General features: G+C 42.0%; 1 protein-coding gene and 1 pseudogene across 1 annotated transcript in view; both read right to left on the bottom strand.

Annotated features, from left to right (window-relative positions):
• The window catches only part of NCKAP5 (NCK associated protein 5), a 776,078-nt gene that overhangs the window by 708,886 nt on the left and 43,759 nt on the right, over nucleotides 1-23,433 (bottom strand). Inside the window, exon 2 of the mRNA XM_049615277.1 lies at nucleotides 20,959-21,088. Coding sequence (XP_049471234.1) covers nucleotides 20,959-21,027 — 69 coding nt within the window. The 5' untranslated portion in view covers nucleotides 21,028-21,088. The remainder of the gene's footprint in view (nucleotides 1-20,958; nucleotides 21,089-23,433) is intronic.
• On the bottom strand, nucleotides 14,044-14,120 carry LOC125911995 (uncharacterized; annotated as a pseudogene).

Here is a 23,433-nt window from a genome sequence, read left to right as displayed (position 1 = left end):
CAAGGAAAAGTGACATACGAGCCACGTGTTATTGCAGATCCCTTGATTTTCACAGGTAAAGAATGGATCCCAATTTGTTTCTGATGCAATACTGTTTTTTCAAAGAGTTTCTCTCATCATTCACAAGCATTTAGAAGAGCATATACTTTAAACATTTATAAGTCTGGACTTCATTACCTGGAAGTGTATAATTATTCAATCTGAAATCTTCAGAGTGTAAGTCATCTTGTAGCAAAAAACACAGAATTTTATGAAAAGGACACAGACTGCTTTTAACAATTCGGAGGTCTGATTTTAGATTTGAAAAGCAATGCCAACCATAGATCATTGATTTATTTTTTGTTCTATTTATTTTTATTCAAGTGTAATTAACATGAAGTTATATTACATTCAAGTAGATATGATCGGATGATTCAAGAATTCTATATGCTTCTCAGTGTGTATCAAGGTAAGGGCACCCTTAATCCTCTTCACCTATTTCACCCATCCCCCACCCACCTCCCCTCTGGCAATCACTTACTTAAGTGAAAAAAGTCAGAGAAAGACAAACCATATGCTTTCACTCAAATGTGGCATTTAAGAAAAACAAATGAACAAAGAGAAAAAGAGAAACAAACAAACAAACAAAAAAAAAAAACCCAGACTCTTAAATACAGAGATAATTCATTTTTCAAAGCAGACAGAGGAAAATTCTATTTGCTATTAATTCAACTATAATTTAAATTTGGAAAGACTTAAGCTTCGTCCTTTTAAAAAAAAAAAAAATACTCACTTGGGGAACCTGGGGGGCTCAGCCGGTTGAGCGTCTGACTTTCGATGGGGTCATGATCTCATGGTTCATGAGTTTGAGCCCCATGTCTGGCTCATTCCTGTTAGCGTAGAGCCCGCTTCAGATCTTCTGTCCCCCTCTCTCTCTGCCCCTTCCCTGCTTGTGCTCTCTCTCTCAAAAATAAATAAATCTTAAAAAGAATATATTAAAAAATATTCAATAGGGTAGTCACTGTACTCCAAATCTTCCAAATGAGTGAGGTCTTACCATTTATTCAACCCCTCTGAAGTTCACAAAAGTGTGACTTTTGGCAAGGCTTTTCCTTGTAATTTACAACTCAAGCATATTTATCAGATTGGAGACACTGCTCCATTGACACATGTCTTTCTGCAGAATTTTGGAAAACAAAAGAGTTCTGAGGTACAACTTGAGTAGAAGTTCTGCAAACCAGACACAGCAATAATTTATCTCAAATATCAGAGTGTCAAATGGAATGGCCACACCTGGATGAGCCAATAATGCCCTTGGCAAAACAGGATCCTTAAATTGATTTTAAAGGTAACAGGGTGTCCATCGATAGATGAATGGACAAAGAAGATATGGTATGGATATACAATGGAAAATTACTCAGTCATAAAAAAAGAATGAAGTCTTGTCATTTGCAACAACACAGATGGACCCAGAAGGTATTATGTTAACTGAAATAAGTCAGATGGACAAAGACAAATATCATATGATTTCACTTATATGTAGAATCTAAGGGGAAAAAAACCAAATGAATAAACAAACAAAAACCAGAAATGGATCCATAAATACAGAGAACACACTAATGGTTGCCAGAGGGAAGGGGGATGGGGAGATGAGCAAAATGGGTGAAGGGGAATGAATAAGTTAGAGAATATCTTCCAGTTAGAGAATGAATAAGTCATGAGGATGAAAGGTAGAACCTGGGGAATGTAGTCAATGGTTTGTAATAGTGTCGTATGCTGACAGATGGCAGCTACACTTGGGATCAGCATAGCATAACAGATTTGTCAATTCACTATGTTGTACACCAGAAACAATGCAACATTGTGTATCAACTAAAATTTAAAAAGTAGAAAAAGAAAAGTTTATAGGGTGGCTTTGGGCAAAATGGGAAAACCAAACATTAAACTGGGATTACAAACTGACTTTTAAAAGGTCTATCTTGAAACATTTGAAAGGAATTTAAGCAAATAACTAATTCTTAGATAGTATAAATTATCTAATATTAAATTTCCCTCAGAAGTGAACCTTAGGGTTCTTATAATGGTGATATATTTGTGACATAAATTTCTTTCCCTATAATATTTCTCTCTTCTCTGCTCACTGATGCCTACAGTCCCATCATTAGAAATTTCCACCTTCATCACTTATTTAAATGCAACACAGAGGAGAGGCCCATTATTCTTGCTCAGTCACTGAAACCCATCTTTTGCTGGGAACACACTGATAACTGAAATCTTCTTTTCTCCTTTCTTTGGTATCTCTCACATTGTACAAGACACTTGCTATCATAGAGTCATTGAGCTCTAAGGAACTTGACAAGTCACTGGGGACCCAACCTGTTATCACAAAGACAAGCCAGTGAAGCTGAAGCTTGGAAGGGAAAGGAGAATTGTCCAGAGTGTCTCATCCAGTTAGTGAAAAAGCTGGGACCAGAGTGTGGAGCCCAGAGCCACTCAGCAATTCACTCCCTAGGCATTTACTGAGCCCTACTATGTGCTGGACACTGCATTATGTTGGGGACATGGCAATGAGAACTATAAATATCTTTTCCTATAGAAGCTTGAGATCAAAATGAGTTCCCAGACTCAAAAACCAATACAATGAATCTACCTATCTAAGTGTAATTATAGAAGGGAGTCTTTGATTAACTCTTTTCGATTCAATCTAAGGAACTCAATGACTAAGATATAAAGATTATTTCCTTAGAAATTTTCCCCTGAAAATAAGTACTAGAATTTAGATTCCACAGACACATTTTTGACTGAGATTTCCACAAATATAATTTAACTTACTAATGAATTTTTTTCTTGTATAGAGCATGAATAGAGAGCTCAAGCATTTTAGTTGTATACTCAGAATTAAAGTTGTTTATTCATTTATTTAGTCTGTTTATTAGGTGTGTATACAAAGATGATGGACACAGAAATATTGATTTGATTACTCCTGATAGTCAGATCTAAACTAGTTACTATTAACAATAGCAAAGTTATTAACTTTTCTAATGGATCAATTTGTACGTTGTCATGGATGATGGTGAGTCTTATTCAAGTGTGAAACCTTAGTCCATTCAATTTTCCATTAATTCTCTCAGATAATTAGTTTCAAGAAATACCACCATGTTACATCTTACACTTTTCCAGTCCCCCTGGGAATATCTGAACCATGTGACAAGATCAGAAACCACAAAATTCAATAAGGAAGGGGTATTAACAATACTGGACAAGCAGTCTTTGCTTCATGAAAGCATCAAGTCTCCCTACATTTTTTTTCACATCATGTACTTGTCACAACTGAATGGCCACTGCTTTGGTGTCTGGCCTCGGGTTTCCCCCACATCTCAAAACTCCATGACAGCTCTGTCAGTCCATGTGCACATAGCTTCATCTAGTTTACAGGCACCTTTTCCCGAATGTGCTGTATTTATATAGTTTGGGGAATAAGCAGAAAATACAATGCTTAGTTTGTGATCTACCATTTCGGTAGCTTTTGCAAAGCCTCCTCCAAAGGTATATTATGGGCCACTGCTCTGTTTCATTCTGGAACATCACATAAATGCTAGCTGCTTTCTGAGGGCTGAGTGAGCAAAGAAGAAATTGGATCCACATGTTGGAAGGGAGTTGTGTCCTTGCCTGACTGTAGAGAGTTACTCCAGTCTCAAGACTGACTCAGTTTTCTACCTTCATTCCTCTTTCTGTCATATACAGAGGTTATATTATTGGTATTCATACACAGCCAAAGGGAGGAAAGCCTCCTGAACCCAACTCCTCAAGCGCGTGCTTTAAGCTTCTATGACTTCCATCTGTGTGGCTCCCCACTGGGGCTCTCTCGCCACCAGAGTTCTGAAGGAAGCATGCAGAAATTCAGAGAAAAAATGCTGAATTTTTAATATAGCTATATTTTTTAAAGATTTTAATAGGAGCACAGAGCCTCAGACATAAGGTGCTCAATGAAAATTTGATAAGTGGAAGAATGGATGGTGAACTTCCAGGTGTGTCTGAGAAATGAAAAATCTCCCTGTGGAGGGATGTGGTGCCTTTTCCTTGCTCTGGACAGTGGCAGGCTTCAGGAAAGATCTTCCATTGTGTACAAATGAGTGAGCCTGCTTCCTGGGCCTCTTGAGAGTGGTTGAGCACCTCCAGCTCTCAGGAACGTGCCATCTTTGGTTATTTAATTAAGAGAGTGTATGGATCACTTATAGTACTTGCCAGGATAAAGCTTTACTTAGCGGCTGCAGGGACACATAAAAGGAACAAAGCCAGTGCCTCCAGCAATGACACTTTGTTTTCTCTTTATTAGAGTGACTGTTATCATTCATGTTTTCCTTTTTCCCAGCCATTCATGGACCATCTCTCAAAGCTCCCCTCTGCTGGGCTAGACTATGGTAGACTATGGACAAGTTAAAATCCCTGTTCCATTTCCTAGTTCTTTCTTCATCACATTTCTCCCTGGTACTGGAGTTTAACTTTTTACTTTCTCTCTCTCTCTCTCTCTCTCTCTCTCTCTCTCTCTCTTTTTGCTCTTGTGCCACATGATACTTTATAAGTAGAGGAGAAAATAGAGGCTCAGCAAAATGTAAAGGGTTGAGGAGGGCACACAGCTAATCAGTAGCAGAGCTGGTCTTATTTTATAATGTTAGGAGCTGTGTGTCCTTTCTTTTAGCTGGTTTCATTTTCCTTTCTAAAGGATCCCTGCAGCAACACGCTTATCAACAGCAGCAATAATCTTGAGCTGGATCCTCTCTGAGCAGAGGACTTTGAACACTACATGTGTGACTTGAATGGCTGTGCCTTCATAATAACCACTGCATTTGCTTTTTTCCAATTTTCCCCTGGGATCTGGTAATCACATAGGAAAAAGGATAAATGTTCTTCCTGCTCCTGCAAGACTAAGACTCCTTTTACTTAACTCATTTTTTTTGTTAAAATGTTTTTTAATGTTTATTTATTTTTGAGAGAGACAGAGACAGAGAGAGAGAGATCGAGGGTGAGAGCACAAGCAAACGGGGGAGGGGCAGAGAGAAAGGGAAACACAGAATCCAAACAGGCTCCAGGCTCTGAGCTGTCAGCACAGAGCCTGATGCAGGGCTCAAACTCACGAAACATGAGCCCATGACTCAAGCTGAAGGTGGACCCTTAACTAACTGAGCCACCCAGGTAAGGTTTTGTCGTTGTTATTTCCAGACAGGATTTCATTAACCAAGAAGTACAGATCTGATCCTTAATTGAGTATTCCAAATAGTACAGAGTATAGAATAACTAAGAAACTGGCCTGTGGTGACTTTGGTCAGACTTGGTTCTGGTTCAGAAACTCGGTGCCCACTCTTGCTACTTAGGTGATTTTAAGCAAGCTATTTAACCTTTTAGAGCCTCAGTTTCCACATCTCGGAAACAGGAATTATGCTACATGCATCACAGGTTGCCGGAAGAATTAGATGCATATCAACTCTATGAGAGAAGGACAACAGTTGTCTTGGTCACCATAGAATTCTGTGAAGAACCAACCACAAAAAAGATATGTTGAAAGAAAGAATCAAAATATGTATGATGGATCTGTGCAGTTCCTGGCACATCACCAATGGCCAATAATCTGTGTCTAAGTTAATTTTCCATCTTTCTTCTTTCTCTTTCATCTCTCCAGAAGATTGGGTTCCATGGTATGTGTAAAAGTAAACATTTAACGGATATAAATTGCAACAGTGGAAGAACTTTTGTAGAGTCACATGCCAGAAGTCCTTCAGAGATTAGAGGAAGAGTCTGAAGATAACGGAGTCACTCTGGATTAAATGTAGGATACCAGCCATTCTTTATTATACAGCACACTGCTGACCCTCCCCACCAGAGCTCAGAGTAAGATAGACACCTCCAGGGAGGAATCAAAATCTGGGATTCCTGGTTATGACTTTGCTCTTTGTCCCGAGTAAAAACTCCGTCCTTACACGATGACACGCACTCCAGGCTTTTCAAGGGCTCCTGGGGAAAGCATTTCAACCCAAAATATCATCTGTGATCTGTTTTCCATCACAGAGGGGGAAAAAAAAAAAAAGGTCTGATGTTGGACATTTAGCTCCATGGGAAACTACCACCACAAATTGAATTTTGAAAATTCAATTCAATTTAAAATGCATTAAGGCCTATTTAAAAAAAAATCTTCTGGGGAGTCCTTTGTTATGTCAGGAATTTCTCTGGAAAGATGAAAAGCAACCACGGATGCATCTTTTGTATAAACCTGGATTCACATATATAGAACTTTCTTAAAATGAGGTATGAGGGCCTCAGGGCCTGCACCTCTTCCAGGCACTTCTTCAGAGAAGCTTTCCCCATTCTTGCACTGCTCGGAACACTAGTAGAAGCTCTCATCACAGCACACAGGAAAGTTTCTACACACAAGGGAGGCCAGACTGTTATCTGAGTAAAAAGCTCCAGGGAAACTACTACAGAGGAGAGCCACCATAAAAAGTGTCATTGAAGCTATGGCACTGAGATGGCATTCAGAAAGAAGCCAACCCCAACACCAGAGGAAGGGGAAGCCAGAAAGCTCACTGATCAAAGCACAGAGAGGCATGCTCCCCCCAACTTTGAAATGTGCTTAAGGTACACCTAGATGGTACAGGTATTAGCAGCATGAGTGCTGTGGTAAGATAGACCTTGGAGTTTCCTAGTCATGTGATCTTGGACAAATTATTTCATTTTTAGCCTCAGTTTCTTCATCTCTATAAGGGGATGCTATAGTATCTCCCTGTAGAGTTGTTGTGAAAATTAAATGAACTAATACAAATAAAATATTTAAGTCCAGCACCCAGGATATAATAAATATGTTATTGGCTATAATTATTATTATCAATAGCACCAAGTCAGATGAAAATGAAAAGCCATATGGAATGATTTAAAGTCATCTGATTACTCACTAACACCATCATCATCATTCCATACTAAATGATCACACACTGAGGGGAATGTGTACTGGTCCCTCCTCCTTCCATCCCCAGAATCCAGTATCCCCAATCAATGGCTGGATCGTGGTCTCTTTCCCTCCTCAGAACCCAGTGGTCCTGTGCTTCATTTTCTCAAAGTCCTTTCTCAACCAAATGACAATCGGATAAGCTTCATGTCAGCCCTTTCAAGGGACATAATGCAGCTCAGTTTAGCATTTAAAAACTAATTTTAATTCTAGAATCTCAGTACCAGTCAGTGCTCACATCCAAGGTACCAACATACCCGAGTAGAGGATTAGGCCCTAATTAGAAGCAGGTCCTAAAATATTATATGAGGACCCTGGTGTTTCTGCTCGGTTTAAGTTACACTGACTTCCAATCATGCATTTTATCTTTTGGCATGCATACATAGGTGCCCAATAAATGTTACCTTTGGTGATAATAAAACAAAAGCCTAACTTTCAAAAGTGAAATAACCAAAAGACCATTGTCTGCATTCTTGGCAGCGGCCAGAGAGCCAGTTTTCCCAAGTCAGCAGCCTCTGAGGAGGCTGGCCAGGGGCCAATTCCCAGGGCTGGCGCATTCCTGGGGCCTGGCAAGAGGCCACTGGGACCCTGTTTCCTCTTGCGTTCTCTTTATGTAGCGGAAAATCTTTCCCGCTTCGAACTCTCTAAGTCTGTTTTGCCCCCTTCGAAGTAAAGAGAGAGAGAGTCACATGGGAAATGATCTTCAGCCCCTTCTCCAAATCAAGTCTCCCACTGCTCCGAGTTGGCACAGCTCGAAGCAATTGAAGGCATAAGACAAACAAAAGAGAGCTCGGCTCTGTAGCCCAGTCTCCAGCCTGATTCTATCAGGGGCAGAGGGCCTGGGGCCGAGGACCCAGCAGGACCCTGTGCACAGGGAGTCATTGTACACTTGTTTATAAGGCTATGGGCACTTCTGCAAGCCTTTGGAATAAAATTGCCTGTTATAAATAGACACTGGCTGAGCTTCAAGGGTGAGAGAAGTAGGCCAAAAGTTCCAGAAAAATATAATGCTCCATATAAGAAGGTCTGGAGTACAGCTCATTAACAGGGGACTACTGAGGCAGTTGGCCTCAGAAGAAAGGAATCCAAGGTCTTGTCTGATACAACCTGTAGCTAACAACTGGGGAACATTTCTGGCTGGTCACATCATGGATATGCCATTTGGTTTTTAAACATCATGTATGAATATACGCAAATCAAACATTTAGAAAAAAGTCTTTTCTGAATGTCTCTTTCCATCTGCAGACAAAGAAAACTGCCATCTGGAGTTGCGACGTCAGCTGGCTCCACATATTTTCAGGGAGGAGGAGGAGGTAACACGCGGAGCACTATGTTGTGTGCTCCATTTGAACCCCTTCCCTTGATTCTAACAGCCCAAGCTCTTTCTACTACATTACGTGGCATCTATTTCCTCTGCAGCCTCTAAAACGAGTGCCCTACACACAGTAGGCTCTTCGTATGTGCTTTTCCTGAAGCTGACCCTGCTGCTTATGGTTTTGAGAGGCTGAAGTTTAGCAGTGAGGAAAGCCATCATGGCTATAATATGATACGTTTCATTGGCATAGAGTCCTACAATCTCCAAGACAACTTTCTGAGTCTTTGTTTCTCTTATATTCATGGCAAACCCACTATCAGGGAGACAGAGATTCAGAGAGTTTAAGAAACTTGCTGAAGGCCACACATCTACTGAAGGTCTCACCTCAAGTTCAAATATGCAGACTTGGAGTTCTAATGCAATGATCAATCCATTATATGACACTCCAGCCACCCCACAGCATTGCACTAGGCACTTTTATCAAGACCTCTTAGACAAGACAGTGTCACTGGCCATGTGGAACTTGTGCTGTGAAGATACCACATCATATTGTTCTGGTTAAACCAAGTTGTTACCAACTTCCAAGGAAATGGGCTCAAAAGCAACTCATAGGAAACTGTTTCTAATAATATAGAAATAGTAACCTAATCTGGTTTACGATAGTGTTTTCTTCCCATTCCAGACTAGGTGTGGTATAGATTATAATAAGATAAATGTGCTGAATGTGTTCTGTTGGCCCCTAAACATCCACTTTCTATCCTTCTTTACCTTGCTCTGTGCCCCCAAGATGCTATGTAGGCCCCTTTCCCTCTGGTTTCCAAGTGGGTTCAGCAAATGGGAGGTGCCAGAAGGCCCTGGAGAGTGGGTGGGGAAGTGGACTTTTCATGCCCTGATCCCCACCCTGCAGGGCCAACACTGGTTGGCTGCATCCCTCTATCTAAGGTGACACTTGCTACTAAGTGGCTCTCTCCTTCTGGCCACATGGTTGTATGGTCACGTCATTCCCCTGCCCTGTTATCCTGTTGAGTTCCCTACATCCTGCCCCGCCTTTGTAAGAGGCCTTTTATTAAACTGTCCTCCACGGGCACCTGGGTGACTCAGCTAGCTGGTTAAGTGTCTGACTCTTGATTTTGGCTCAGGTCATGATCTCACGGTTCATGGGATCAAGCCCCACCTCTGGCTCTGTGCTGACAGCATGGAGCCTGCTTGAGATTTTCTCTCCCTCTCTCTCTCTCTGCCCTCCCCTGCTCTCTCTCTCCCTCTCTCTCAAAATAAATTTAAAAAGTAAATTAACTTAAAAAATAAATTGAGACAGAGAGAGACAGAGCATGAATGGGGGAGGGGCAGAGAGAGAGGGAGACACAGAATCGGAAGCAGGCTCCAGGCTCCGAGCCATCAGCCCAGAGCCCGACGCGGGGCTCGAACTCACGGACCGCGAGATCGTGACCTGAGCCAAAGTCGGATGCTTAACCGACTGAGCCACCCAGGCGCCCCAAACAAACTGTCTTGAGTGTGCCATCAGTTTCCTCCTAGGACCTCAACTGATGCAGTAAATAAGGAAATAATATTGTTGATGCAGTCTTTGTAGGAAAAACTATGTAAAGTTCCTAAGGTCCTCCTAAGAGGATGAAAAATTCTGACCACTTTAGATCTGGCTCTCTTCTACTTTCTCTTCCTCTTTGCTAGACCTCACCAAACAGGAAGTAGGTCAGATATTGTGCCTCAGGGACCTATCAGCAGAGCTCCAAACCTGGCCCACAAGATCTCAGAGTAGCTACCTACTGCCGCCACATCTGGCTGGTAATTTCAAACACTTTGCACTCAGCCTTGTGCCCACTCACACCAGATTATGGCAGCCTTCATGACCTGGCCATCCCCAGGGACAGCAGGCCTATGACAATAGCTCCTCCTCCCAGAAAGGCCAACAGAACCTACTTATCTGCTGGCTCTGACAGATGGATCCCAGAGTTTATCAGACCAAATGATTTTATTTCCCTCAACGCATCTATGTGCATGAGAGCAGTCAATGAATTAATTGTATTAGGAAACCTACCAAGCTGAAGACAATTGCTTATGACAAGGACTAGAAAGGTGCTGAAAGACAGAAGGCAAGCAAACCTCAGAGGCATCTTCGGAAGTGGACAATTATGATCCATTAAGCCTAGTTAAGGAACTAAAATTTCTGAGGAGGAAACATCTGGAACTGCCTGGAATGCAAAGGAACCAGGAGGAACCACTGTTTGGGCTTGTAGAGAGCAGCCCAGACAAATGGGATTCCGTGTTAGGCAAGAATTGCAAAATTAGTACATGAAAGGGACAGCATTGAGGCAGTGCATCTGGTGTTAAGTGAAGCGTTTTAATACAATGGCTCCTGGTTTTGCTCTTGAAATATTAATTGAAATTGGGATGAGTATGAGGGCTGTCACATGAATAGAAAACTGGCAGAAAGATCATAAATACTGGCTAAGCTGAGCCAAGGCAACAGAACATGGCAATAGAAAGGGAAGTGAAAATGCTGCCTAATTCCCAGCCATGAACCCTGTGGATGCTTACTAAATATTAATTGAGAATAATGAACTATACTAGAGGATGGTAAATTAGTGTGAGACAGGCTGCTGAAATACAGCTAATATATATGTACAGTTGGTATAGCATACACTGAAAAATGAGAAGAAAGGAAATCAAAATGATTTAGCTGTGTGATGTACCAGGAAGCGTGGGTAAGAGGATGGGGGAGGGATGGCAAGAGGGACAAGAGGAAAGTTAAGACAATAATTCAGGATCACAATAGAGCTTTCTTAGGGTCTCGGCAATTCCTCAAGTATTAGCCAGGCACCTTTGAGTCATACTCTATTCTTTTAAGACATTGTGGTTTTCTCAATAAACTTCTTCTTTAGGGACCTCAGGGACACCACAGATTAAATTTGGACCAATTTCATGGATGGAGATAAAGCTGTCCTCCTTGGGAAAGCCCTCTCTGATCAATACAGTCAGAAGAGCAAACTCCTTCCTAAATCCCATCACTCTTGTTTGCACCACTGTATACCTCCTGGTATTACTATGATTTGTATATATGTGACTATATTTTGTAAAGCTTCGTAAAATGGAAATCATGCTTTGCATTTCTAATTGAGTGCTAAGAAATAGCACTTCACAGTGCTAAGTGACCTTAGTAGGTGCTCAGTTCCGGTGCTGATCAATTAGGAACACTACAGAGGAAAACACGCACCTGTCAGGGAGAACACGCCTACTGGGTTGGAAGACCAGCTTCTAAGGAGATCGATAAAAGCTCTACCTCTTGTTATGGACAAAACACTAGAGAATCTGCCACGGGAACAATCTTAGGCTGCCAGAGGAGGATACAGAAACCTCAGTTGCCATGGAAACTTGTATGATCTGATGACTCCCATTGTTGAAATATGGTGAAACACCAGGAGAATGACAAGCAGATCCCTGAGCTCTAAGAAAACACAGAACACTCCAAGCAAATGTCGCTGCTTATTTGTACCTATTTCTTACAACGCAGTATCATTTTATCATAAATAACAGAGCATTTACAAAGGGCTTTCAAAATGTTTCCAGTTCCTATCTTGATTAAGTGATCTCTGAGACCCCAAGTATGTATAGGTCTATGTCTGCAGCAGGCAGACAGCACTCACTGCAGCAGGTGAGTACAGGTGATGGAGCCAGGTGTTTCTGAGATCCTGCTTTGTGACCTGGGTAAGGTCAGCCATCTGTGTGCAGGTCTTATGGACCAGGCTTGCTAGACTAATGACAGAGGAAGCTACCTAATCACTCTTGGGTCACAGATACCTTTGAGAATATGATTATAGCTATGGACTCCCTCCCTATAAAAAAGTGTACATATGCACATACATATAAAATTTAATACAATGCATTTCAGAGAATTCAAAACCCCTGGAGCCTTTTCATAAAGTTGCCCAATCAAGCACCTTGGAACTCAAGACGGTCGAGGTATCATGTTAAAAATCTCTGATGTAAAACAAAAGTCTTTACACACACACTGGAATCATCCTTGGTAAAACTGAAAAGGTTGTCGTCCACCCTCCCAAACGTTTGATCCAGCGCTCAGTGCCTCCCTCCTCCAGGTAGTGCCCCCTTACTCCATATCCATACCTCCTGATAGTGTGTACTGAGTTCACAAATGGCCACTAACTTGTGAGTTCACTCATTCATTCACTCATTCATTCATCCATTCATTCATTGCACAGCATGTTTTTCATGTGTCCAACTTGAGGGACCCAAATGTGAGTATGACAGGGCTCATGTCCTCTAGGACCTTACAATTCAGCTCAGTCAGGCCTGATTTTGCTTTCCAGGGGATACTGGGCAATGTCTGGAGACAGTTTTGGTTGTCACAGTTGGGGGAAAGGTGCTATTAGCATCCAGTGGATAGAAGCCAGGGGTGCTGCTAATATCCTACAATGCACAGAACACCCTCAACTTCGCAACAAAGAAATACAGCATTCAAAATGTCAAATACACTGAGAAACCTCAATTTATGACAGACAGGCATGTGACAAAATGTTGAACGCAGTGATAAAGACCAGAGGTAAACATTATAGCAGCTCAGGAAAGGGCATTTTAATAAAAACTTTGGAATATAGGATTATGGCAACAGACTGCCTTACTTTCAATGACAAGAGGAAGGAAGAAGGGAAGAGAAGCCATTCAGGGTAAGCCATCACCATACTGAAGGGAGTCATTCCTCTGTGTAACACCAGAGAAGGGGGCATCAATTTCAACTGGTGGGCAAGCAAATGGCATTTTGGGGGGAATTCCCTCAGGGGAAATAATGTTGGCACTCTACCCACCCCCATCACTCAGGGGCTCACCCAAAAGAATGTGCAGCCATGTGATCAGTTCATCACTCAAGTTATAAAACCTGTTGCATACTGCGTGACAGCTATACTTTGGATGCACCTTGTAATCCATAATTCCTCCCTACTCTACTCCCAATCCACTCTATATCTCCATCTAGTACATGTATACACCACAATGAGTCCCCAGGTGGGTAAAAACACAAAGTTATAGATACGATATATTATAGAGAGATTTTATATATATAAACACTATCATAAACTTTAATCTCTGTGGAAGCTGGTTCCAAGACTTGGTTAATCAGAAAAGGCACAAGACCAGAAGTCAGACCTAGACTGAGTTCCAACATATGCATTCTTTATTCTTTGTATCTCCCTCCCAACCTCCAACCCTTTGACAACTGTTTTAGTAAAATCAGGCCTGGTCTGTCTCATCAGCAGGGAGAGATATGGGAGATGTGCTGATACACTTGTATACTTCTAGCCTGTTGAAGCTGGGGCTGTTTACAATTGGAAGCACAATGCAAGGAGCTCCCAGTCACTGCCATACACTCCCAGTCACTGCTTCTGAGCTGCTACCTGTGGAGTGACAGCATGATCTGGAGGCAGCCACAACGGAGTTGAAATCCCAAGTCTACCACACATCAGTTCTATAGCCCTGAGGAAGTTCCTTAACCTGTTAAGTTTCAGAAGTTTTATTCATAAAATAGGAATAATTAAGGGTCGTCATTAGTGAATGACAATTTCCATCTTAAGCACTGAGCAGAGTGTCCTGGCACATAGTAAGCCTCAGTAAATTTCAGCTATTATCACCAAGGGAAGAGAGCCATCCTGGTTCATACTCAGTGCATGGTCACTGCCTGAACATGCTAAGCTGTCTGCTAAAGTGGCTTGGAGGGTAGACTTTACCATCATCCTTGTGCAGGAGCCATGCTAATATTCTCCGTATCACTCCAATTTTTAGTATATGTGTTGCTGAAGCAAGCACAAAGATTTTTTTTTTTTATCTTTAAGTAATCTCTACACCCAATGTGGGGCTTGAACTCACAACCTGAGAGTCACATGCTCCACTGACTGAGTCAGCCAGGCACCCCAGTAGACTTTACCAGTCCCCACTGCCAACATACTCTATGTCCACTGCTTAGGTATATTCTGTTTCTGCTCCTTTGTCCTGCCTTCCACTCAGATTATTTTCAACAGCAATATTGCTCATATCTCCAGCCTCCCTCCCAGCACTGTTCTTGGTGGGTTCTGATATTTTCCTGCTCATCTGGGGCCCCTTTAAGACCCTTAGCAACCAGTTATTTTGGGCTGTGCCTACCTGGCCAAGCCTCCCTGTCTTTTCCCAGCCCATCTGCACCAAATCAATCCATAGCCCCCAGGTGTCTGTGCTGCTGGAGAGAGCTGGTCAGGACATTCCTCCAGCATGTTCTTGACCTACCATGATAGGCTCAGCTAGGCTGCAAGGCAGATTCATTAGGTATTCACTTAAGCATTTGACACTTTTCTCATTCCACCATTGCCTACTGTCAAAGGGGAGCAGTCAAAGATTCAGCACAACATTTTGGGAAGGTAGCTAACCCAGGCCAAAGCCAGTCTGTTCCCCACCTATTGCTTCTTCCCAAAAATGAGCTTTGGCTGGATCCTCAGCACCACACCTTCCCACCCACACCTGGATCCAGAGCATGGTCTCTGTTCTTCTTGGGATATCCAGGAGACAGCTAAGATAACAGCCCTGTTGGGGGGGATAATGTAGCTGAGGAATAAAAACCTCCCTCTTATTTATTGACCTTCCTCCACTTGATGCTCACTTGAAAAATTTCAAACAATCTTGATATCAGAGCACAAAGGTCAGGCTTCCTGGAGGGCAAGCTGACCTTTGCCCAATGGTGAGAGGCACTGAGTAAACCATATTTCACATAGGCTTCCATTAGTAGAAGGGGTCACAGGTAGCTGGGATTTGAGTAGCTGGAAACCTCTAGCAACCTAGTGATTTGTGCTCTGTATAGCATTGCTATGGTGAGAGGTAGCTCAAACATAGTACCAAGAGTCAAGAAAGCTACAGGCATGCCAGGAACACTACGAAAACACAGTCTTGGTTAGTATTCACGAGCCACTGGCTATACTGAGCAACACTAATAATGCCTCTCTTTTGCATTTAGAAAAAGTCTCAGTGAGTTTTGAGCTTTCTAAAATAGTTACCTTTGCCCAAATTCATGTACTTGGGTATATATATCATTGTTTGACTTCCTAAACCTGCTCCTTTGCCTGTCTCAGCATATTGTGCATCGTGAGGGTAAACACAGGTCACTACTCAGAAAGTCAGCACCCAGGAAAAGTGAACTAGACCTTCAAGTTTCCTATTTACCATGTACAAATATCCTTTAGAATCCAGGCTGCTGCCCTCACAAATAAAGTTTCATTGGAACATAAGTCATGTCCATTTATTCACGTATTGTCTGTGGCTGCTTTCCTGCTCCAGCAGCAGAGTTGAGTAGTTGTGGCTGCTCATAGGCCTGTAAAACCTAAAAGATTTACTATCTGGATTTTCAAAGTTTGCTGAACCCTGCTTTGGAATTACTTCCGGTCACTGAACAGGGGTGAAATAACTGAAGATAAAACAGTAGAAATCTACATTTGTGTATTTGTCAGAATTTGTCCCTCTGTAAATATAAATATACATATAAATATAGATTTATTATAAGGGATGGACTTGTAATTATAGAGGCTGAGAAGCCCCATGATATTCTGTCTGCAAGCTGGTAACCCAGGACACCCAGCGCTGTAGCCCCAGTCCCAACCTGAAGTCCTGAGAACCAAGGTAACTAATGGTGCAAGTTCCAGCCTAACTCCAAAGTCCTAAGAAGAAGGAGTGCTAGTTTACAAGCACAGAAGAAGATGGATGTCTCAGCTCATGCAAATGGCAGGTATGACCTTTCTCTGCCTTTGTGTCCTACTCAGGTCTTCAGTCAATCACATGATGAGGGCAAACTTCTTTACTGGATCTACTGATGCAAATGCTAATCCCTTCTGGAAACACCCTCACAGACATGCCCAGGAGTAATGTTTTGCCAGGTATGGAGGCATCCTTGAGCCTAGTCAATTTGACTAGGAAAAGCCAATTCAGCAATGACATGAGTTATTACCAGAGGGTATGGGACAATATCCTTGGGTTGCCCCTTTTTTCTCTGCTCACCCACCAAACTGTCCCCATTGTTTTAGTTGTAGTACATGTGCTACTGAAGCAAGCTCTCGAATCACCTCAGTGCACATTCTACCTCCAGCTTCTTCATGGTGCTCCTTACACACTCCCCCCATGACTTGGTGCCTCTCACAGTCAGTGCCATGCCATTCACCTCCTCCATGTTCTATCATTTTTTCTGCTTATTAGGTTGGCTTCCAAAAATAAACTATTGCCTTGTATCAGTCAGGGGTTCTGCACGAAAATGATGGCACACACAAAGTATCTAATTGAGATTTGGGTAAAGGACCTATGCAATAACGTGTGGGCAGACTTAAAGCAAACCAACATGAGATGGACTGGCAACATCCAAGAGTTATTACTACCAAGAACCCTGAAGGGACATGGGAAGAGGAAAGGTGCCAGAACACAGAGAGAACTGTGGTTTTGTGGGAGAGGGTTGCTCAACAGAAGCTGTGACCTTAGACAGAGTGGTCCAATCACTGTGGTCCAGAACCAGATGAGGACAGAACAGGAAAGCAATGATCTTGATCTCTCTCCCCGCCTGACCTCTGATCTCCTGCTATTTACCCCTGTTGGCCAAATCTAACTAGATGCCAGAAGACATAGGAGCCTATTGACAAGATCTGTGTGATACATCCTCCAGGGGTGCACAGCCAGGTAGAGAAGGATGGAGTAGAAATGGTGACTATCCAGCATATCCCATAGCTACTAAAAAGTCTCAAATATAAAACAGGTTTTCCATGATGCTTGTTGGCTGACTTAATATGTGCCTGTGGAAGGCTGAATTACTCTAATGGTTCTGATACAAGCCATCGAGAGGCTAAAGGATGAACTGAAGGACTTGTGTGGGGCCTTTCCTGCACTTATGAATTTATCAAAACCACACTGTTTTCAGAGCTGAGGATCTAGTGTGGCCAATGTTTTCACTTCCTTCTGGTAGGGGGAAAAAGGAACAGGGTACCATGAAAGAATTTTCCATTCATAAAAGAAACCTACTCCCATCCATGCTGAAAAGCAAAAAGTAATTTTTCCTCAAATTAAAAGAGAATTTTTGCTATTTATATGTGAGATGGTAAAAAAGATAATTCACTCCCAGCCTTCTCATCAGCTAAATGCTATCACAGCCACAAGTACCAAATAGCTGTACAGACAGCCTGGGGATGATTCTTACAAATAAAAAGGCACAGTGTGAAATGCTGACTTTTTCTGATCAAAAAGCATCCTGGGGTGGGCTGAACAGCTGTGGGTCAAGAAGAGGCCTCGATTTCTGGGGTGATTTTTATTGCTATCACAGAGAAGACTGTACTCGCCGTGAACATGCGGCTACTCGATGCACCCCTCCCGGTGAAGGCAAACTTGCAGTCACTTGTCTTTCTCTCAGGGTATGTACCCCCCACCTTGAAACATATTTTTCATTTCAGTTTCACTTACCTGTCACTTTCTTCTTAAAAAGAGTGATTTATCAAGTAAAAAATCAACATCAAAGAGCACTTCAACGTTGCCAGGGTACACACACAGACACACGCAAAAGCATACACACTCAAACCCTCCCGTGTCCTGTCCTGAAAGCAAAATGATGACTAAAGACCACCAAGGACTATCCCCCAATTGGAGCTTTTTTCAGCATCAGGTCTGTGGGTTTCTTCACGCTGCGGTTCCTCCAGCCTACAAATTTAAAAGCTGTTGCAAGGGAGCTATAATTTCTACTCAACACTTCATGATTTGATTATGTAAAATAAAAAGTATAATGAAGTTAATAGCACCTTATTCTTGCAGTACATTATGAGGAATATTTTTTTTTCCTTGCAAAATGTGGAAATGGAAATTACCTCTGGGCCTTCTAACTCTCAAAAATGTGGGTCATAATGGTTACTGCGGTGGAATTTCAAGACTTAAGATTTAGTATATTTCTCTTTCCTCTCTTCAGTTTTCCGAAGGGACATCTTCTCTTACTGGGATTTTATGCAGTAAAATGCACAGACGTGGAGTGACGGGCAGGAGACCCACATTGTATGCTGGTTGTGGAACCTCAAGAAGAACATTTAATCTCACTGAGTCATAACCTTGTCTGCCAAGTGAGGAGACTGGATAACCCGGCCCCAGGTTAGCACTCTAGGATTTTTAAAAAAATAACATCAAGTGAAATAAGGTAACCCTTCCTTGGGAAAGAAGTGTAGTATAGGATACCAGGTGCTTCTTTTCCCTTGTATTTTCCAGCAACCCTTATCCAGAATCATCACGCTGTGCTTCTTTCCTAATTATTTGTGTGGTTTCAACATGGAGCCAAAGAGGAGGACAATGTCTTGGGTTCAAGTCCTTTACAGCCAGTCAGCTTTGACCTCATCCCTGTCTACCTCTCCTCCTGATGGCTGCAATAGAATCCACTCAAGGGACTTTCAATGGGTCTCAACCTCGAAGCCCCAACTCAAAACGAGCACTCTTGCTGTCACTGCCTCAGTATCTTATAGGAAGAAAGAAGAGAACACTCAAACAGAAGGCAAATTTACAGTCACATGGCCTAAACTGTATACTGTTGAGTAGCATTTGAGGACTCCCATATACCAGACCACATAGTCAAAAGAGAGCACACTCTTTCAGGATTTTCCCAATTATCCCACATGCAGATGTGACACTTAATCTGCCTCCAGGAAACAAGGAAGATCCTTCACTGGTGTAAAAAAAATCTCCTAAGCGTCACTTGGATTTAATGGGATTACGCTTCTCAGGTGGTGCCAAGCAACGAGTTCTTATTTTTCCAGTGTGCTTTTATGCTGGAAATCAGAAATTGGATCTTCAGGCCCCATAAGACTCAGGGTAGAGCCATATGCCAAGGGGAACCCAAGCTTGTCTTTGGGCTTTCAGCTAGCACTGGTACTATGACAGGCTTTGATTTATGCTCACAATCAAGCCTGTCCCTGAGCAAAATTTAAATGTGGACAACGATTTCATTAATGATGTTTCCCCTTTCTCTGACTTGCAGGTACCCAACCCCCTCAGGATAATTCACTACTTTGTCCCTCCCTGCCCCAACCCAGCACTCCGTTGTGCTCTGAATCCTTTTGTTCACTAATTCCCTCAACAAAATGTTGCTCAGCTGCTTGACATTTGGGAAAAAACCAAGACCTCTTATTAATGAGGGCTACTACGAATTACTGAAAGACAATAGCTTTGCATGCTTGCATTTATAGAATCTTTGCATATTCTCTGGGACTGAAGGCAGAATTGAGGACTGTAGGGACTAATCAGCAAGGATATTTTGGGGTTAAGAGAACCTTTCCTGTGTTGCTCATATTATAATATATGGGCATCTCAGTCCTCTGCTTAGGTATATGACAGACCCTGTAGGCAGGTTAATCGGTAAAAAGTGTTTTCTTTGGAAAAGGAGAGGCTGAGAAATTATCTTTTCATCTTAAGTTCCCCCCAGAAACTATCCCCCAGGGAATATACATATAAGCACACACACACACACAATTTTCATCACATTCTACCCACAGGTAGAAAGACTCAAGAGATGAGAAGAGGGCACATATATTTGGAGGAGAACCTAAAATGCTACAAAATTTCTTAGTCTCTGAATGTAGGCTGGTAGGTGCATAACCCACAGAGACACAGAAATTGATTCTAAGAACAAGAGAGGAAGTAGACACAAAAGTGTCACGTAATCCTCTTCCCCATTCCTGGAAACTCACATCTAGGAATAGTTTGTGACATTAAGCCTCAGAAATTATGAGTAAATAGTTACTCTATACACTGGCAGAGCAAGACCTACAGCAGCAGAGTCAGAAAAGTGCAACTCCTAAATCAATTCAACAAATATTTGATTGGATGCCTACTCAGACCCAGACACCAGGCCAAGTCCTGGGAGCACACAAATGAATAAAACACATCCCTCCACAGCATGCAAAAGAAGATGCTGAGCTAAATGTCTATTTTGGTAGATGAGCAAAAGATAAAGGAGTGACTTGTCTGATTTCTTACACTGTTCATATGCATTAGGGAACAGAAGAGGGAGATACACCTCTGAGCCAAGCAACTGTGAAAGAGCGGCCAACTTTCAGAAATCAGTGACTTTGTCTCTTTCCTTGCACGAACCAGATTCTCATACACGAAGGCAAACACAACTAGGTTGTTAATGACACTTATTGGCATTAACACTTTTGCAAAGAAAGTTCATAAACAATTGAACCAGGGTACGTACCTAAGAAGATCTTAGAGACGCTTCGCTCTTCCATATTTGAAGCTCTATTGAATTCTTGTTCAACTTATCCCCAAAATTAAGATAAATGGGTGATGGAACAACTATATATAGGCTTGGCATTTGGCATCAGCTTTACAGTAGTGTTTTTGTATAGGTTAAAGTCTACTTCAGCTGGAATTAATGTAATTATATATAATGTTGACAGATTATGACATTTGCCTATTAAGACACTATACAAACATTCCAATTATTTGCTGGCTTTTGACTTTGTAAAAACTAAATGAAACAAAATCCCAGGGGATATGGCTAATGGGGTAACTGGAATAGAAGTTTCAAAAGCACAGTGTTCAGGAAATAACAGTCAAAGAATAATGCATTTTAAGCCAAAACATATAGAGCGGTAAATGAATATTTAGTACTTACCACAAGACTGCTGTCTAGAGACAGCCTTTTTCCAAAGTCCCTTTTCTCAAGCTGTCTCTTTCCCTCCATGGGTGAAGTTATTTATTTTCCTTTGTGATTTATAAGAATTCCCCTTCTGTTTCCAGGGTCACTGTAAAAAGTGAGCATGTGTTTTACCATCCGAGTGAACAGTGTTTAGACCCTTGTTTTTAGCTTTCTAACCAGAAACAAGTGTTGAAGCCAAAATACCCAGACCCAAATCATAAGTACAGAACTGGGCTCTCTCAACTCAACAGACCTCTCCGTGTTGCAAACGTCAGAGTCATCTTTATGGAGGCCCCTGTGTTTTTACAGGTCTTGCTAATGGCGCTGGGGAATGGGTTTGCAGGTTGAATCAGCAGACTGTGGAAAAAAGCAAACAGTCCGTTTCATGCCACGCTTGCTCCACACTCGTCTTCCCTCTATCAGCCAGAATCAATCTGTTACTGTGCACATAGATGCAGTCTGCAAATTCCATGAGATCAAACTGACAAAACCAGACTCCATAACCAAGAGCTGCTGAGCCCAAGGCCCGAGGAGGAGAAACTGAAACCTGAACATGATTGTTAACACTTCCTCATAAAACATTTAAACATATTGGGGGAACATTATAAGATGCATTCTCTTTAGGACAGGTGGATTCCAAATGGATGGTGGAGGATATGTTATGGTCAATGAGTATTTGAATGTCCACTGCATTTTACCATACCAGATATGGTTAATCCCTGTACTCCACTGTGGTTGCTAGTCTTAGAATGAATAAGTGTCCCGGTTAGTAAGAATAGATCATGTTTATCGAGCACTAGCTTGCAGTTTCACCAACATATAAATGGGAGGAAGTAAAAGAAATAGGTTTTAGTCCAGGCTCTCCTACCCATTAACCAAGGTATCTTGGACAAGCCATTCAGCCCTCTAAAACTCACCTTTCTAAAATGAGAAAACAATTAATGTTGGTGATCAAACGATATATGTAAAATGATTTAAAGGCAATAAACTACAATTTACATGTAAGTTATAATTATGCACACATTAAATTAAAAACAAGTTACCCTTAAATACTAACTTAACATAATTTGTCTTTGATGATTGAGAAGGCACTTGGAGGTACAGAAATTGCTCATAATTGACACAAAACATAAAGCCGTTGTACTGCTATTGTAGAAAAACTGAACTTAATAAAATACCAAAACAATCAGTTTTTGATAAAATTGAAAAGAAATATGTTCCACAGCACTCCCAATTGCTCCAAATCTAATGAGGATGTAACAGACCTGACCTCACAGCCCACAGCACATGGTCTCCTTCTCCTTGTTTCCCTCACCAGGAGGAGGGCTGGGACAGCTGTGCCCCAGACGGCATATGCCCAAATGATGGTCTGTTGTAGGAAACTGATGGACTGCCTTCCGGGACATAGGCTCTCTCCTCCATCTTCCACCTCTCACTTTAGGAAAACCAATTTCAATTCATTACTTGTCCACTCAGAAACTCTTAGGGGGCGCCTGGGTGGCTCAGTTGGTTAAGCCTCTGACTCTTGGTTGTGGCACAGGTCACGATCTCGCAGTTTCCTGAGTTCGAGCCCTGCATTGGGCTCTGTGCAGGCAGTGTGGAGCCTGCTTGGGATTCTGATTCTCTCTCTCTCTCTTTCTCTCTCTCTCTCTCTCTATTCCCCCTCTCTCCCCCTCTCTCCCTCTCTCCCTTCCCCACTCATGCTGTCTCTGTCTCTCTCAAAATAAATGAATAAAACTTAAAAAAGAAACTCCTAGAAGTCCATTGTGAGTTCAAGATATAAAAGCAAAATTTTCAACATCATGTTCGAGGTCTACTTCCTGCCAACTAGTCTCTTACAGTCCCTGAACACACAAGGCACATTCCCAAGACCATGCTTTAGATCACACCCTTCACCTCCCCTGGGTCTAATTCTCCCCTTGCTCCAGTGCCTGGCTCATATCCCATCTCCTTCACGTGACCTTCCTGGTCACCCTACTTAGCAAAGACTTTTCTCCCAAGTTCCGTAGGGGTCCTTAGGGACTTACCTTATTAACTACCATCATCACCTAGCATGGTTTAAATATAGGAAGCTCTTATTTTTTGCTACTGGGTAGCACCTAGTAGTTAAAAATAAACTCTTGGCAGCATTTTCCACAACAAAGTTAGTTGCATGCTATTACTATAGGCAAAACTATTAGCCAAGTGAAATGCGTTCTAAGGGCTTGCCCTTCCTATTTTCAGCTGTTCCCATCCACTTTGCACCACCCACCAGCACCACCTCACCTCACTGGTAGCTCAGAATACTCTCTGTAATGATGGATCCTGCTACAGAGACTACTCAGGGCCTGAGATCTGTCCATCAAAAACATACTCTCCTAAGTCATTTACTTGTTGTCATTTTTTGTATGTTTCTTGCCATCCTAAGTCTTATTCCAAAGAGCCCTGGTATTTGATAGGTCACGATAGATA

The sequence above is a fragment of the Panthera uncia genome, assembly GCF_023721935.1.
Source record: "Panthera uncia isolate 11264 chromosome C1 unlocalized genomic scaffold, Puncia_PCG_1.0 HiC_scaffold_3, whole genome shotgun sequence".
In the NCBI taxonomy this organism is placed as follows: domain Eukaryota; kingdom Metazoa; phylum Chordata; class Mammalia; order Carnivora; family Felidae; genus Panthera; species Panthera uncia.
The sequence above is the reverse complement of the archived record's forward strand: the minus strand, read 5'-3'. Positions and strand labels throughout refer to the sequence as shown.